This window comes from Phaeodactylum tricornutum, chromosome 30, assembly GCF_000150955.2.
Source record: "Phaeodactylum tricornutum CCAP 1055/1 chromosome 30, whole genome shotgun sequence".
In the NCBI taxonomy this organism is placed as follows: Eukaryota; Bacillariophyta; class Bacillariophyceae; order Surirellales; family Neidiaceae; genus Phaeodactylum; species Phaeodactylum tricornutum.
Genome location: NC_011698.1, coordinates 211,037 through 227,329, shown reverse-complemented (window position 1 = coordinate 227,329; position 16,293 = coordinate 211,037). Strand labels below are relative to the sequence as shown.

General features: G+C 49.2%; 7 protein-coding genes across 7 annotated transcripts; 4 read left to right on the top strand and 3 right to left on the bottom strand.

Moving 5' to 3' along the window:
* Positions 1–263: 263 nt before the first annotated feature.
* PHATRDRAFT_50499 (predicted protein) lies at positions 264–1,221 on the top strand. Its single transcript, XM_002185415.1, has 2 exons — positions 264–306; positions 573–1,221. Exon 2 carries the CDS (start codon positions 619–621, stop codon positions 1,045–1,047), a length of 429 nt encoding a protein of 142 aa, XP_002185451.1. The 5' UTR covers positions 264–306; positions 573–618; the 3' UTR covers positions 1,048–1,221.
* On the bottom strand, positions 1,176–3,366 carry PHATRDRAFT_50498 (predicted protein). The gene has a single exon (XM_002185366.1). It carries the CDS (start codon positions 3,302–3,304, stop codon positions 1,256–1,258), a length of 2,049 nt encoding a protein of 682 aa, XP_002185402.1. The 5' UTR covers positions 3,305–3,366; the 3' UTR covers positions 1,176–1,255.
* Positions 3,367–4,236: 870 nt separating this feature from the next.
* PHATRDRAFT_50497 (predicted protein) lies at positions 4,237–8,094 on the bottom strand (the record flags this gene model as incomplete). The annotated part of the gene is made up of 5 exons (XM_002185365.1): positions 4,237–6,950; positions 7,029–7,146; positions 7,217–7,339; positions 7,421–7,651; positions 7,783–8,094. The coding sequence occupies 5 exons, from the start codon at positions 8,092–8,094 to the stop codon at positions 4,237–4,239; spliced, it is 3,498 nt and encodes a 1,165-aa protein (XP_002185401.1).
* A 2,019-nt stretch (positions 8,095–10,113) lies between these two features.
* On the top strand, positions 10,114–11,727 carry PHATRDRAFT_50496 (predicted protein; the record flags this gene model as incomplete). The annotated part of the gene is made up of 1 exon (XM_002185414.1): positions 10,114–11,727. Exon 1 carries the CDS (start codon positions 10,213–10,215, stop codon positions 11,725–11,727), a length of 1,515 nt encoding a protein of 504 aa, XP_002185450.1. The 5' UTR covers positions 10,114–10,212.
* A 185-nt stretch (positions 11,728–11,912) lies between these two features.
* Positions 11,913–12,182, bottom strand: PHATRDRAFT_16960 (predicted protein; the record flags this gene model as incomplete). Its single annotated transcript, XM_002185364.1, has 1 exon — positions 11,913–12,182. A coding segment is annotated over one exon (270 nt), but the record flags the coding sequence as incomplete, so codon positions are not given.
* Positions 12,183–12,888: 706 nt separating this feature from the next.
* On the top strand, positions 12,889–14,277 carry PHATRDRAFT_50495 (predicted protein; the record flags this gene model as incomplete). The annotated part of the gene is made up of 1 exon (XM_002185413.1): positions 12,889–14,277. Exon 1 carries the CDS (start codon positions 12,955–12,957, stop codon positions 14,275–14,277), a length of 1,323 nt encoding a protein of 440 aa, XP_002185449.1. The 5' UTR covers positions 12,889–12,954.
* A 278-nt stretch (positions 14,278–14,555) lies between these two features.
* PHATRDRAFT_41458 (predicted protein) lies at positions 14,556–16,002 on the top strand (the record flags this gene model as incomplete). The annotated part of the gene is made up of 5 exons (XM_002185412.1): positions 14,556–14,660; positions 14,718–15,076; positions 15,213–15,246; positions 15,487–15,613; positions 15,848–16,002. 5 exons carry the CDS (start codon positions 14,556–14,558, stop codon positions 16,000–16,002), a joined length of 780 nt encoding a protein of 259 aa, XP_002185448.1.
* Between the last annotated feature and the right edge of the window lie 291 nt (positions 16,003–16,293).

Genomic DNA, 16,293 nt, shown 5'->3' with positions numbered 1-16,293 from the left:
TGACTGTGAAGAACACAATCGAAGCCGACGGGACTCTGCTACCATGTACCGTACCTATGAAAGAACTCGCATAGGAATCGACGAGCCCCGTAAACGTCCGGGTCCCATTAAAGAAAAATCGGGATCCTACGACTGGTAGTCCCGCTCGTTGTCTCGTCGCCCCGTACACGATGCGAAGCCTCACCGAATGCGAACCCCCCAGAAGAAATGTGCATCTCGACGTTGCGCTCTGGTCAGCGACGAGGCACACACAAAAACAATACATTTAAGATAACTCTGGTAAAGATATCTCGCAACGACCCGAACGTAAGTGCCTCTTCCAAGCGGTCCGAACACGAACTCGAGAGGAGTGTAGGAAAAGCGTGCCAAAAAGCAGCCGCTTCGGCGGTCTAGGCTTCGACGCGCGGACTCGATGTGACTGTCGGAGGAGTGCCTCACTTCGCACCCAGATATGACACGCATCCCGTGACACCCTTCGCAAGCAACGCATCGTAGGGAACGCCCTGTCCCACTCGTCTTCAACTAACAGTAACCTTACTTGCGGGATCTTTCTACTTTTCGTTCACTGTCAGCACCCAAAAGATTAAATTAATTCCACTACACACAGGAAGCAGCACCATGACGGTCCAAAAAAATCTCAGCTCTTCTTTGATGGAGCTCGTCAACATTGACCACGAAATGGATTGGAGCGACTTTGACGAGGTCGTCAAGTTTCTCGAAGAGAACCTGTACAAAGTCATTGCCGAAGTGCACGGCTTTGACAAGCTCCTGGTGGATGATGGCAAAACCCAGCTTAACTGTCCACCCGCGGCGGAATCGGGTGATTCGCACGGCAACCTTTTGTTACGCACCTTGAGCGAAAAGGAAACCTCCAGCGGCTTGACCCTCAAGCGAGAATTCAAAGTGCACGACTGCGGCGTCGATCCTGACAATGAAGACAACCACAAAGTAGAAATCCGGGAAGATGTCGTCAAGGCGCCGACCGAGTCCGGGCAACCCCCGGCCATGTCCGAGAACGTCGTGACCGTCAGCATCCCCCTAGCGTAGAAAATTTGCCGAAATTGCCCTTTATTGATAAAGATGCGTCCGATACAACGTTGGAAGAATCTGTGCTTTGTCTGGGCTACACATACATCAAACAAAGCATATAGTAGAAGACCAAAGTCGTGAAATTGAAAGCATGCAAAATATAAGATACTTGATAGCATACGTGATGTAGTCACTACTGTTCACTTATGGATGGTGAATGTTGTTTTCAGTCCAATAGAGCACAACGGACTTGGATGTAACATCCGGTAGGCTTGCCTGTACGGAGCAGCTCCACATCCATACTACCGCCCGCCAGTAAAATCTTACCGACAGCTACCCGGGCCGATCCCAACGCATCGTCCGTATCCCGGGCACCGCCGTCTTCGTCGAACACGTTCAAATGCAAAATTTGGCTGTGATCGGACAGCGGATACGTGGAGGATTCGTTCCAAGTGGGTGTCGTAGAATTGCGCACCGTTTTCGTCCGCCACACTGTAGGACTCGAGCCAAACTGTATATTGCAGTATACGTCGGGAACGTCGTTCTTTTTAAACCGACGCTTTTCCACCACAAAGCCCCATCCTCGGACTGCCGTCACACTTACTTTGCCCAAAGTACCGCCAACAAGTGCAGCTGCCGTGCCGGGGTCCTCAGAATCGTCTTTTCCCATCGGTTCAATAGCAGACACCGTCGGTATTCCAATGGGAGCTTCCGCAACTCCCTGTAAGGAGACCCGAAAGAAAAGTTTTGCACCCTTGTCACCGACGAGAAGGTTTTCTGTCCGTACATGGTCATCCATGTTCAATAAAGACTGATGCGTGATATTGACACTGCCCAGGATAGCTTGCCCATTCCAGAGTTCAAGAACTACGTCGTTCTTATCATCCACTAAAGCCTGGGGGAGCGGAATGAAGGTGACCTCGTCAAAAACTGGATTCAATGCGTCCAGCCCTGGACAAGGCAAAACCACGCTGGTCAAAAACTCAAAGGCTGCCCCATACTTGACCTTGACGAACGATGCCGCATCTTCTTTTTTCGCCAATGGTAAATTGCTCGCCTTGACCACGACTACGGTCATCAAGCCTGCCAACGAATTGGCAGTGTTTGTCGATTCGGTCGGGGCCTTAGGGAGGCCCTCAAACGACTCCCCTGATGTCCACGGTAATAGTTCGCAGTGCAGTGTGACAAAAGCGCCCGTACGCTTTAGATTACCCTCCAAGAGTTCCACCTCCTTCGTCTTGCCGGCCAGTAAAAGGTCCCCAACGGACACTTTCGCTGTTCCGAGGTCGTCATTGGCGTCGAGTGCCCCGTTGTCTTCATCCCAGGCGTTCAGTATCACATGCTGATCCAAATCCATGACGATGAAATCACAGCTCTCCTCCCATACCGGCTCCAGGCTATCCTTGACGGTACGGGTTGTGAAAGGTTGGGAGGCGTTGATTGAAACCTGGCAAAAGACGTCGGGCACGTCGTGCGCTCGCAAGGATCTCTTTTCGACATGAAAGCCGCGACCGCGGACGACGGTAATTCGCGCCACCCCCAAGGGAGGTTGGTACGTACGTAAGTAATCACAGGCCGGATCCGTTTTGTACATCATGCGGGACGGTAATGTGACACAGGCGAACGAATCTTGAATAATGGCTCGAATTCTCTTGTCGAGGACCGCAAAATCCGCGACTTGCGCGAGACCGGTAAAGTCAATCTCAACTTGTGGTGGTGTAACGAAGGCGTACTGAATGGCTGAGAACGGTGGCAAAGCGTTTACACAAGGCTTGAGAAGTAACGACAGGCGTCCTTTGAGCTTGATTGCCTTAACACCAAATGAACCAATGTAATCCGCCTTGAGCTGCATATCACAATTCCCATCCCAGGCCACGTCCATTGCCACAGTGACGGAATCGTTGTGGACTTCGTGAACGACCAAATTGTCCATCCGAATCGGTACCGATCCCAGATCGATTTTGGTGAAACGCAGAGTCTTCAACGGACCCGGCAACGTAACGAACATGGGTTCCACTGTGGAACGGATAGTGTCGCAACCTGCCACGTTAATGTAACTCCACAATTCGCGTACCAAATCTGTCAAGAGGCCGTCCGTGCGGAGATGCGCCGTCGGCCCAGCTTGACGCGATGGTGTCGCGATTGACCTTGACGTGGACGATGGCTCATCCTCTGGTAGTGTCTTCGATGAGGAACGATCCTGTCGGCTCAACCATGCGTACGTTAAAGCAGAGCCTAGTAAGAATCCACTCACAACCGCAAGGAACTGCGGCATGACAACAGCAAGCACGTGACACGACAAAAAGACTAGACTTGTTTCCGAGGAAAAAGATTTTGACCTTTGAATCCAGTTCGATTCCAACTTTTATAATGTCAGCGCAGGGTTACAGTGAGATTCACTGTCAGATTCTCAAGGGCAAATCCCAAATGCCAGGGTTTTGAACCCTAACCAATTGGTAACAAGACTGTAGCGGAAGATACTTTCTGACAGCGAGAACATGCAAAATCCAATTCACCAAGGCTCTCCGTATATGTCAAAATTAACGTGCCATGGAATTGAACCACGGAGCGCTATCCCCAAATCACGTCGTTTGACCTCGTCACATTTAAGGTATATCAAGCATATTCACTTATATCTTGACATCCTCCCTGCTTGATATTCCTTTGCCCTTGAGCCATCCTCCCCACACGCTGGAGATGACCCCTGCCCCTCCTTTCTTTATCCACCCGAGTAAGGTGTCGACAAGTTACTTTGCCCCTGAGCCATCCTCCCCACTTAGGAGATGACCCCTACCCCTTTCTTCTTTATCCACCCCAGGTCAGGTGTCGGCAAATCAAGACTTTTTCAAATCGGGTATCGAACTCCCGGACGTTACCATGTCAAAATTAACGTGCCATGGAATTGAACCACGGAGCGCTATCCCCAAACCACGTCGTTTGACCTCGTCACATTTAAGGTATATCAAGCATATTCACTTATATCTTGACACGTATAGAATGATTGGTGCAACTGATTTCCGCCAACATTTGGTGAAACAAAATGCGGTGCCCTACATATGTGACAACAAAACAAGCTTGCGAATACAGCTCTATCTATAAAAGGTTGAACTGTCTTCGATCGATTTATCAAGATACTAACTTTTAATACGTAAAATGCATTTTTATTCTCCGCGTCCTCCTGGAGTCAATGTGAAGTCATGGCTTGCTTCAAGCAGAAGCCAACCTCACCATTTCCTGGACCACTTCCCGACCGGTCCTCTCCCAATTCTTCCGGTTCTTCAGCGCGTAGTTCAAGTATTCGCCTCCAGAACCACCAAACACTCCGCAAACCTTTAGCTTTTTGGCCAACGGAATGATGTAAAAGTCAAAAAAATCCAACTCGCCATAGTACCAAATTTCGGCAGGGTTGTGTTCCGCACGGCCATCCTGGAAAGCCGTGTAGCATTCCTGAAAGAAGCGCTCGCTCCATTGGCGATACACGTGCCAATGCTGCATGGTGTGCGCCACATCCGCCGCCTGCATCAAGTACTCGAGAACCAGCGTGGCCTTGCGATTTATCGTCTCCCGACTGGTGGCATCCGCTCGGCTTTCCCAAAAAGCGCGTTCCCAACGGGCGTTGCGGAGTAGCTTAAAATCTGGGTCCATCACGTCGGTTGCCATAACGGCGTTTACTACCAATTGACGGAAGCGGGTCTGCTCCCCACGAGTCATACAAATCGCCGCCCGCAACTCGGCAAAATTCTCGTCCAGCATCAATTCCCAGGCCAAATCAACAGAGTTTTGTTCCGCGACAGACTTATTCCGGTAAAAAGAAGCGATACGGGCCTTCTCTTGGACCAACTGCGTATTCGGTACACCGCAGTGGTCCACATCGTGGATGAGTGCCGAGAAAACGCAAGCAAACCGCGTCAGAGGATCGGATGTGATACCAAACGTATGATCGTGCTGCGAGATTTGCTGAGGATGTTTTGCTCCATTCACCGCATCACCGGGCGCTACGATGTTCGAAAGCATCTTGGTCATGCACAAGACAACATGCGAGGCGTGCGCAAAATTGTGAAAGTGATGGTTGCGGTACATGGCAGCAATGTTGGTAACGTAGACGCGCAACTGCGAGAGAACGGTTTCCTCAAGCTCTACGTCTCCTTCCTTAAACTTTTTCTCAGAACTCGCGGCATCAGAGAGCGGAAAGGAAAGAATCTCCTTCACTTCATCCAGAACACGACCGGGGACAGCCGCCGCTGGACTAGCTTTAGTTTGTGTCCGAACCGGAAGGGGCGGACGGCTGCTTGCAGTGCTTCTTCCAGGCTCGGGATCTGGACGACGGCTAGCCGCTATTTCTTTTAACAAAAGCGTAAGAACGTCGACATTCCAACTGATGAGACGGGTCATCTTATCGCTGGTCAGGCTACCGACTTTGCTCAAGGACTCAGAAGCGCCTCCAACACTGGTACCAAAGAGGTCATCATAGACACTGTCACCAGTATCTTCATCTCGCGTGGTGTACGAGACCGATCTTGTCAAATTCGAAGAGCTGCCGCACCATTGTTGATCATCATTTCCAAGGAAAAGCCAATAAGTTTTGAGCTCGCCCTTGCCATCGATCAAGAGTGCGTCTTCCCTCGGAATGATCCAGTCGGTCTTTCCGGCTTGAGTCAATTTGTCAGCAGTTTCTTCCGATATCTGAATTCTTCCGCTTCGACCACTTCGTTCCATTCTTGATGCCACATTAATGGTATCACCGAAGAGTTGGAAAGGAGACCGCTCACAGCGCAGGACACCCGCCGTCACCGGTCCGCTGTGTATACCAATCCGTAGCGAAAGTTCGGCAGTGTCGGACCCCAGGGTTGAAGACAATTGCTTCGTCAGAGCGTGAGCTGTATGCATGCACTCACGCGCGAGGCGACTCATAATCACCGCGTGATTTTCTTGCTGGTTAGTCAAGCCGCTCACAGCAACATAACAGTCCCCCACAGTTTCAACCTTCAATACCCCACGATTCTTGGATATCTTATCAAACGCGTGATACAGAGTCTCCAATACCGTAAAAACATCCTCTGGTTTCCTGCCTGAGCTCCATACGGTGAAACCAACAATATCCGCAAACATTACTGTAGAGGTGGGGAAGAATTCTGCGATTGGCTTTGTTTTGAAAGGTAAAGTACAAGGGTGGTCAATGCTGCAGCCATCGGTCCAGTCTAGAGTGGGTTTGTGATTTAAACTGGTACTTTGAGAAGCATGACAGCCCTTTCGATCGCTGGCTTCTTCGAAAAGGCGGGTAAGAATCCTAGACGGGTATCGCGAAGCTACTGCAGCCCCTGACCGAGCCGCAGTGTCAATAGCCTTGACGGTGCGTTGTTGGACATACCGATCATACAGAAAGAAAACCAGGGTCAGCCAAAAGAATGTGGCTGCCGCGACAGCAGGAGCGATAATCTTGGTGTTTCGATCAAAGGTGATCTCGAAGTATCGAGTAGGATAGAAGCGCAAAGTATACACACATTGCCCAGGAATATTCTCAGTTTTTATACCTCCGTAGCCGGTGAACTCTACAGCAACCTCCATGTGATCGTACTGAGGGTCATGCCTGTCTCCAAGCCCTAAGTAGACTGCTCGTTCCCCAATCAGCTCAAAGGTAGCCCACTTGTTACAACTGCTTTCGAGAATAACGTGTATTCCTTTTATGTCTTTGGGAAGTAGATCCTGGAGGTAGAGATCGAAAGCAAATGGCGCACTCAATACTCCAACGATCTCTTCGTGATCTGTACTAAGCTGTGAGTAAACTGGAGTATGCATATATACACGAGGACTTGCATCGTAGTCAACACTCCCTCTGCCTCCAGCAAGTGTGTCTTGAGCGTCCGGAGGGTATGCCATCCTAGCAAGAAGGTCCACATCTTCGTAATCAGAGAAAACTACATCTGAAAAAAAAGAAGTATTGTCAATTATCAGTACAAAGATGCTTCGGCGGTTTAGACCATTATTTTTCACCTGCTTACCTTTTAAAGCTGTAATAGCTTCGAGCGATCGAGCAAAGGACGGAAGGGTGATAAAATCTAAATTCTGCAAACTATTCGACAAAGGCGGCGGAGTAACTTGATGGACTGGAGTGTAAAGCTACACTCAAAGGAGCAAAAATCAGTAAAGATTGAAAAAAATCTGCACAGAAGTTGAATACAAGTCTCACCTTTTGCCCGAGCACAGCCGGTTTCAATGTTCCGAAGTCGGATGTAAATTGGGTTATTGTCAGAGGGAATGGAGCTTCTGTGAATCCGGAAGTTTCATTCCCACTTTCGTTGTTGTAAAGATCCTAATCACAACAAATAAACAATGCATATGAGCTCCGCAACTCATTTATTCCGGCCGGCTAAAGCACTAGAGGCTGACTTACTCTACTCTCGTCTAGCCAACTGGATTTTTCGAGAGCATATACTTCCCAAGAATTTTTCTGATCTTCATCGACAAACGGTAGAAAGCCAAAAACATCGATACCCGATAGATGTCTGGCATTTTTACCAGCGACCTCAAACATAGGCATAGTCACAAACGGAAAGGTCGATTTGGAAGACTTTGCATAGGCAGTCAAGGTTTCCGACAGGCCACGAGAAGCCTGGATAGTGTTCTGAACACGAAAACGAGTAGTGTCTTGCATATGATCGCAAAAGGAGAAGTACTGCAGAGGAAACGAAGATCTGATGAAAAACGACGGACGGCGTGCTCGTAAGAAGCATATATTTCATTTCGTTTACTTACGGTATTGGCGAAGTTGTCTTGCTCCTCCTGACGGAGAAAGTTATATGTGAGAGTCGAGCATATCACACCTGCTATGAGCAAGGTGGACACCACTACCAACCGAAACAAGCGAATCCGAAAGATGATATTTGGTGCCAGATTCTCGAGGTCCCAGCCATCCTTTTTTGAATGTTCACTTGATTTAGGATGAGACTTACTTGCCTCAGGAGGAAACGCGGCGGAATAAATATCCGTGGACGACTCGTCCCAATGGAGTTGTCTTTTCAATTCAGTGGTCCTTCCCTCTGGACTGCCAAAGACCAAAGAGCCCATCCTGGTTTTATTTCAGGTACCTCGTCGTGTGTCCCAACAAGGTCTCCTGTAGCCTGGACAAGGGGGTCGCTTTCATGCCAAAGGTATTTTTGCATCCAACACGGAATTGATTGATTCCCAAGCGACGCAATCAGGCATCCACTATGATAGAGAAAAGGTTGGTCGGTCCACAAGAAAGCCTACCAAGTCCTGCATCCAATTAAACATCGTAAAAAAATCGTTCGTGCTGGCCAAAGGATAAGTCAATGTTCCAATGGAACTATCGCACTTGTCGTTGCACATTCACCACCTTTCTGCTTCGCCTATGTGAATTGATGAATTTGATGGTACGAATGAAACTTTAACCAGCCAAAATTCCAATATCAAAGCACTGTTTCCTGTCAACTCCGCTGGTACAAAATCTATTACCGATACTTAATGTAAAATTTATATTTACATTTGACATGGATGGTGACGTTTTACATATATTTATAGTTCAGCATAAGTATACTTGAGACCAAATGTAAGAAATTTCTCAAAATCGGATGAGCACGGGTGAAACTACACTATTTGGGAAAAGATATATATGGCTTATAAGTATTCTATTTGAGCGGGAAATGGTTCTTAAGTAGGGGTTCCTAGATCACACTGATTGAATGATGTCGTCCGGCCGACACCCTTCCCTGCGTGCCCACACCCGAAGCTACCAAAATAACTCGTACCAGTAGTGCTTTTTGTTTCTGTTCCTCCTTTACTTGCCGAGAATGAAAATTTCATTGATTTAAAACTCCACTAGATACAATCATCATGGTTTACCGTAAGATATGGATTTCTCATTCAATTTTTTTTACATACATAGTGTTTCAAGGTCGACAAAAATATTTAGAATCTTTTCTAGAAATAATGCAGGTTTCACCCTTGCCCATCCCATTTTGTGAATTTTCTCTTGACTGGGAGATCCCGAAGGACGCTGACAGTCAGTATCTTTCGTATTTCCCGGCCGTTATCCTCCTGTAGTTGCTCGTCGCTGGTATCCGATGACGTCACTCGAGATATTGACTGTGAATAACAAAAAATCCTACCAGTATTTTCTTATTGGTGTTAGCACTCACGGTCACATCGGCCCGACTTTCCGAAAAATGAAGTCAATGAACGGAAAGGAAAGGCTGCAATATCGCACACACATGACAGAGTAGTATAGAAATGGCATTGGGCCGGGACATTCCTGCTCCCGTGGGGTTGTTGGGTCAAAAGAGATTCGGACGCGCGACTTCCAACGTGCATTTTATCTCTGAGGTAGACTTTCTACTCCTCCCAACTATTACTATTTTCATACGTATTGTCCCAGACACATACATTCACTGTCAATTTTAATCAAGTCTTCTGTACGTAATTTTTTTACAGTTAGACATGTTCGTGACTTCCACAGGCGCAATGAGCCTTCTCTAGTCGCGTTCTCGCCATACCTGATATGAACATTCCTGTTGGAGTTCAGCCGTACTCTAAGCGCGAGGAAAAGCAACTACCCTCTACCAGCTAGCCAGAGAATCCTATTCTCTAGACGGCGAGGACTGTCATTTATTCCCGCAACTTTTGGAGTGAGACACATGTTACAATTACCTTCTTGTCTATTGTAGTCTCTCGAAGGAATCTTGATCTGTAGAGGCGAAAGAGAGAAGCATTAGAAACCCGCGGTGTTTCACCGACACCAATACATGTGCTCAGGAAACTGTATCTTCTCGTTGACTTGGCGAGATGGGTGATGGGTGACATGGTTGTTGACCGTAAGCGACGTGATTGGAGAAGAGTTTGCACAGACTTCGATGCCTGCAAAAGGTACACCGACCCTAACATACCTGTCAAAAGACAATTTGTTTTATTCGAACAGGCTCCTGTCTGTCATGCGACCAGAATCTCAATGGATCCAGTCCCTCGCAATTACTTTTACCAGCAAACATTGCTTCTCGCCTGGCTCGAACCGATATTTTACGCTCTTGGACCGATTCTGAGCACTTCCAGAATTTCTTATGTAGAGCAGGGAAGTTTATCTGTGAATGATACTTCCCTTTCCTACAATTAGTAAAGCTTTGGATATCCAAGAGCGCAGGGTTGCGGCTCACAAGCAGAGCGTGTTGTTGAATGGTTGCGACTGCGGGAATATCCGCCATTTGGGCTGTCACACTGTATGGACTGGCTTTTCAGCACCGAACGGCCAAGCGAGACAACAACAACAACAACGGCTCCCAGCCTCGGCGGGGTCGCGACCGCTATCGCCCACAGGATAACGTTGGCTCACAGTCGAACCGGCTGCCACGTGGACGACTAGTACCAGACGACTCAAGTAGAAAAACCGGCGATGTCCTACCTCCACCTCCACCCTTGACGTCCGCAGATCGACCAAGACCGTCCTACTTTACTTGTCGACACATGTACGAAAACATTTTGATGGAGGAGCTGCAACGCATAGCGCAGAACGAAAGGCTGGCTTTAACGTCCCCGTTTCCAGGCGTGGTGCGGATAGAGCCGAACCACGCACTCGATACTAGCCTTTGGGATCCGGTATACGCTCTTCAGGCTTTACCAAACGCTGTCGTCGTTTCGGGACAATCCATCAATGATTTAGCCCAAGAAGTAGAGACGGCATTGCTGGCCGAGGACATGCATATAAGGACAGTCACTGCCTTGCGAGCTGCACCACGTGGGAGTTTGGCCGTACACGCTCTCGTCCCGGGAATGTGCAAGGGACAAGGAAAGCCGCTGTCCCAACGACGGTGTACGAAAGTCTCCGAAAAGTTGGTCGACCGGCTTCGGCCCCAATTTGCGGCGGCGCGCAAGTTGGCTTCTTCCAACTATACTCTACCGCCTTGCAATTTGGGTCGGCAGGACCAGCCGGAGCGCTGGGTTTGGCAAGTCTTGTTGCTGACTCCCACTGTAGTGACGGCGAGTTTGACCCGATGTTCCACGTTTTCGTCCGGAGCCACCTGGCCAAACTGGCACCTGCCTGCCGGTATGGCACAAGTGGACATTGAGGGAGGGGAGCGCGACATTCCTAGTTCGGCTTACCGCAAGCTCCTGGAAGCTTTTTGGTGTTGGCGCAATACTCCTATTCCCGGCTCCCAGGTTGTGGATTTGGGGGCTTCACCGGGGGGATGGACCGCCGTTTTAAGACGGCTCGGCTGCAGTGTGACCGCAGTGGATCGGACAGTCCTGGCATCGAATCTTATGAACGACGACGGCGTAACGTTCGTGCAAGGGGATGCCTTTGCTTTCGTTCCGGAGTACATTAAATTGGAAAGTACTGTCTTGGACAAGGCTATTGATGATACTTGGATGGTGTCGGACATCATTGCGTATCCCGATCGTATTCACCAACTTTTGTCCCGTTGGTGTGGGAATCATTGGGCCCAATTTGTGGTGGTGACGATCAAATTTCAAGGCTCCCAAATAACGTGGTCCGACATTGACACTGCCATTGATATCTGCCGAGGCCATGGATACGAAGCGCGCGTGAAACACTTTTTCAACAATAAGAATGAAGTCACGTTAATGGCCCATGAGAAGCGGGACCTACCGAGAGATGGCTCGCGGTATGATTTTGGTAGACCATTCTATCCTTTGACAATCCCGGTTCCCGATTCGTCTATCACATGCTGAGTAAGAAATCGCGGCGAACATGAAAAGAAATTTGTTTTCTCTATGCTCAAATATAATCTGGCCTACCGCCTTCAATTTTTCGCAATGGCTCGGTATATTCTTGTCTTGTGGGATACATTTATGTAAAGTGTACACTAGTCGCGTCATTATGCTTACCTCCGATTTTATCTAGACCTTCGCAGCTTTCAGTCTTTGTGCTTTTGCACTTTCTTCAAAAAGACGGTAAAGTGCAAGGTTGCCCCACCCGGAATATCGGGAGCACATCCTCGTTTGCCGTAGCCGAATTTACTGGGCACAACTAGTGTTCGCCGTCCCCCTAGAAGCATTCCTTCGAGTCCTTGGTCCCAACCTTTGATGACCTCGCCGGCGCCCAAAACAAACGTGAACGACTTGGAGCGGTCGAATTCGTAGCCGTTGCCTAGCTTGCCGACGTATGAAACCGTGATTGCATCGCCTGTTGCGGCTTGGGTTTCCTTCACTTCTTCTCCGGTCGGAATGTCTTTGATTTGGACCGTGTCTTCCGGTTGGGCTTGCTTGACCGGGTCGCCTGCAACCCGAAAGGATTGCCCCGTTTGATGCAAAATCCCCCCTTTTACGCCTTTTTTCAAAGCCTTCTTGAGCGCGACCGGGTTACTGTACTCGAAATGCTTTAGTAGGTATTTTGCGATAGCTTGACGTGAATTGCCTTTGCCATCGTCTGGCAATTCTCGACATGCAGCGATAACCTTGTCGAGTACTTTGGCGGGTCCAGATCCCGACACCTTTCTGGTCGACGCAGTCGCACCGGCGTTGGACTTTTGGTCTCGGGAGGGAGCCATGGAGAAGTGACTTGCAATCAACGGTACACCGATCAAGCCAAAGCCTCTCGAGCTTTTCTGCCTGGCTCCCAAACTAATCTAACGGTGGGTAACGCGAGAAATAGACAAATTAGACGAAACTGGGGACTCACGAAAACCCAAAGATATAACCCTAACCCTCTTGTTTTTCTTCCAAGTAGATCCTGCCTCTCATGATAAGGTAGAGGGCTCTCGCATCGAAATCCGACCGTCTAACTGCCCTTTCTGCTCAGGCATTTTTCCAAAATGCAGGACAGAAAAAGACTGTACATGTTCGTGTCGAAAAGAATGATTCCGCCACTTTATATTCCACAAGGCGGTGCAACGCCTTTCTAAAGCATATTGTAATCTCTCTCGCCATCACGGATCGACCACACTATTCCGTGAAGCCATGTCCGAGTCCGGACAAGAGGCGCACGACGAGATCCCCATGTCCGATTCCAACCACGAAGACTCGGAGCGGATTTCCCGGGTCGAAATACAGTTGCAGGATTTTGTTACTCAGTTGCGTTCGTTGGATCTCGACGGTTCCTTCGATCTACCCAAGCTCGAGATTCCTAAGAACTTGCCTATTCACGCTCCACATGCGTACCCGTGCGAATATTCCTTCTCCCGTTTGCCGTCCCCTCCATCTTCTTGGCCGCAGGCCCCCGTAATGTTACGACCCACACCAGGTTCCCACACGCAAATTCGGGGGATCCGATACGCTGATTCCAAGACGTACCAGAACTTTTCCGGTTTTTGCGCCGGCTGCATCCTGCCGATTAATACTGGAGCGGAAGAGCCGGGCAAGTCGTTGGTCATTGATTTCGAAACGAAACATTTCGTTGGCACCTTGTTGATGCGCATCAAAGACGTTTCTGCTCTTCTCGATAAGTCCAGTTATCAACAAGAGTCTTACTTTGATGGTAAGAAACGCAAGTTCCAAGCGATAATCAAGGGAAAATTTAAAACCGCCTTGCCGATGAGCCAGTGCGTGACGGGGCAAGCCTTCGAACGGCCGGCCGGCAAGCTGCCGGGTCGCCTCGTAGTCAATGCCGCCATCAAATTTATATCCACACTCGCCCCCCAGCTGGAAGTGACGTTGGACGGCAATGAACCGCGTTTCATTACACCCTTGGTCGCTACGGCGCACACCGTTCTCGTCGAAGACTACATCCGTCCGGAAACAGAGATGACTGACAGTGATGCGGCGGGATCCGCCGAATGGACAATGGAAGAGATGAAGGAAAGAACCGATCCGAAACTAGAAAAGCTCGTCAACTACCACGTGTATGCCGGATCGACCGATATGGAATGCGATGTTGTCGAACCACCAACGGACGTCACAACAAGCATTCTGCAGACGGTTGAGGGCCAAATTGAGCTGGGAGAATCGTCCACGGTCAGCGCTCGTATGAAGCACCGGAAGAAAATTTTCAACAAAATTGCGGCATCTCGCAACGCGCTGCCCTGTTTTCGAACTGACCAACAATACACCTTTGAGTTTTATCAGCATTTGTTGATCTTTACAGATACGGATGATTTAAAGCTAGACCTCGGACGTGCGTTGGGATATGCTGGGTTGGCTCGTCCCTTGAATGGTCAACCGATCAAATGCATGGCGGCGCACAAACATTCCGAAAGCACGGCGTTGGATACACTTTGGTCCTTCGACATTTGGCACCACTCCCTGTACGGTCTAGCGCAGCAAGCTTTAAACAGCGACAAATGAGGTTGACGATATTATTATTATTATTATAGAGCGATCATAAGTACTTTAAAGGCAAAGCATTTCCTTTCTACAGGAACAGCACACTTTTGAAGCCTTCGAAAGAAAAGCATCATCATGCCAACATAGTTTCCGAAACGAAGTGATGGCCTTGCGCTAGTGATGCAAACCTGATTTGCTTGTATTCTCTGGTGATGTGTGGCCTACACCGAAAATGGACAAAATGGCTTGAATTGCCTCTTAAGGTGAGTAGAATGATGTACTAGCAAAGAACGGAAGCAATGTCTCTTCCATTGCCTTTGCCTCCATTGCTGCCCTCTTATCGTCGCACCGAGCTTTACCTCATGGGGAGCTCCAAATTGCGATCGGAACTTTCGCCGTTCGCCGTAAATGCACTAAGCGATCGGTAGCCTTCGGTATTGGTCCACGACGGTTTCACGTAGATATGCCGCACCTCGGGATCGGTTTCACGGCTCCAGTCTTCATGCACCAATGGGGAAGGGTCCATTGGTATATTCGTGTCTTCGCCGAGGCGTTTCCAATCGGCAAGGACGTACAGCAAAGCCACCAAGGTACATGTGGCTAATACTGAAATCCTGCGGCTGCGATTCCGCCGAGGTACCCTGCAAGTTTTTGAACTGGTTGAGGGACGCGAACATCCAAGCCGCGCAGGGGAGAAAGTAGAGACCGTTGGCGGTCTGGTCGTGGGCTTCTTGGAACGATCGCGACCAACGCACCCAACACCACCCCCGCACATAAAGGGTCGAGGCACCGGAAACCAGAAACATCACCGAAAAGAACGGTACGCGTATACCAAACGCCAGTACAACACATAGACAAAGGCTGCCATTTGCGTCAAGGCCGCCACTAGAATAGCCACACTCTGCAGTACATTCAGATGGTATGTATCCATCCGGTGGGTTCGATCCGTTACGTAGACTTGTCCGCAGCGGGCGTGCGCAAAAAACCGTGGTACGTGCAAACTACAGCCCGTACCTGTGCCGGTGCAGAGTTCCATCACGGCGTTTGAGATCAGCATAGGAAGCCGATGTACACGGAAAACTTGGAAATTATGGATTGGTTCAAAGCATTGCCGTCATTGACGCCAGCTTGTTTGGGGAAATATACACAAACAAGGAGAGTACCGACCAAACAGAGAGCACCTGACAGCAAGGCGTCATAGCGGGCCCAACATTCTTGTGTTCGACAAAGCGCCCGGTTGAGAGCGGCTGGGGGTGCAACGGGCATCTTGGCTTTACCCCAGCGAAACCCGACGCACTCCGGAACAAGGTAAAGTCAAGCGTCTTACAAGGCCTCCTAGGCCCCTTCTCGGCAGTCTGTAAGTGATCGGAAGCTACTTGCGGTTCTATACGTGTACCGACTGAAACAAACGTCTAAGGGGAAGTTTCGCTTTTGACCTACAGGAGAACTCGAAGGAAATCCGAAAACATGCGGGCTACTCGCACTCGCAGTCGAGGGTAGAGCATACTCGAATTTTGCGCATCGCGCGTACGCAAGATTGTTCGAAATGCCCTTTGGTGTATTATCGCTGCCAACGTTGTCCTCGTTCTAGATAGCAATGTCGTCGTCTTCTCAGGAGAGAGCAGGAACGGCACTAGCAGCGGTGCTTACGAGGAGTCCGTTTGGATCGATACGCGGCCCCCGCCCCCTCTCCTTGTTCTGAAAGCTTTCCAGCTTTCGCATTCATCGGAAGTGACAGGCGACTGACCTGTTGTAAAAGTAAATAAGCTCCAGAAAATCGATGCAGTATCGAAATAGGAATATGGTCGCACGCGGGGCTTCAGACAAAAAAGGTCAAGCAGCCGGTATGGCGTTAGGAGCGATTTCCGCACGCAAATCGTTATCGCCGGGCCTGTCCAATCTCCATAGTAGGAGCCCTAAGATGCCGAAGAAAACGATTCTTTCATAAGTCACAATTCAAGGACTTATAGTAGAACAGTAAGCGAAGTGAAAGATATGGAACTGATAAAATAACAGAATAGCACTTGGTAATTAGAC

Bases quoted from the DNA above. Each gene is read 5' to 3' on its own strand.
- PHATRDRAFT_50499 (XM_002185415.1), top strand. From the start codon at position 619: ATGACGGTCCAAAAAAATCTCAGCTCTTCTTTGATGGAGCTCGTCAAC.
- PHATRDRAFT_50498 (XM_002185366.1), bottom strand. From the start codon at position 3,304: ATGCCGCAGTTCCTTGCGGTTGTGAGTGGATTCTTACTAGGCTCTGCT.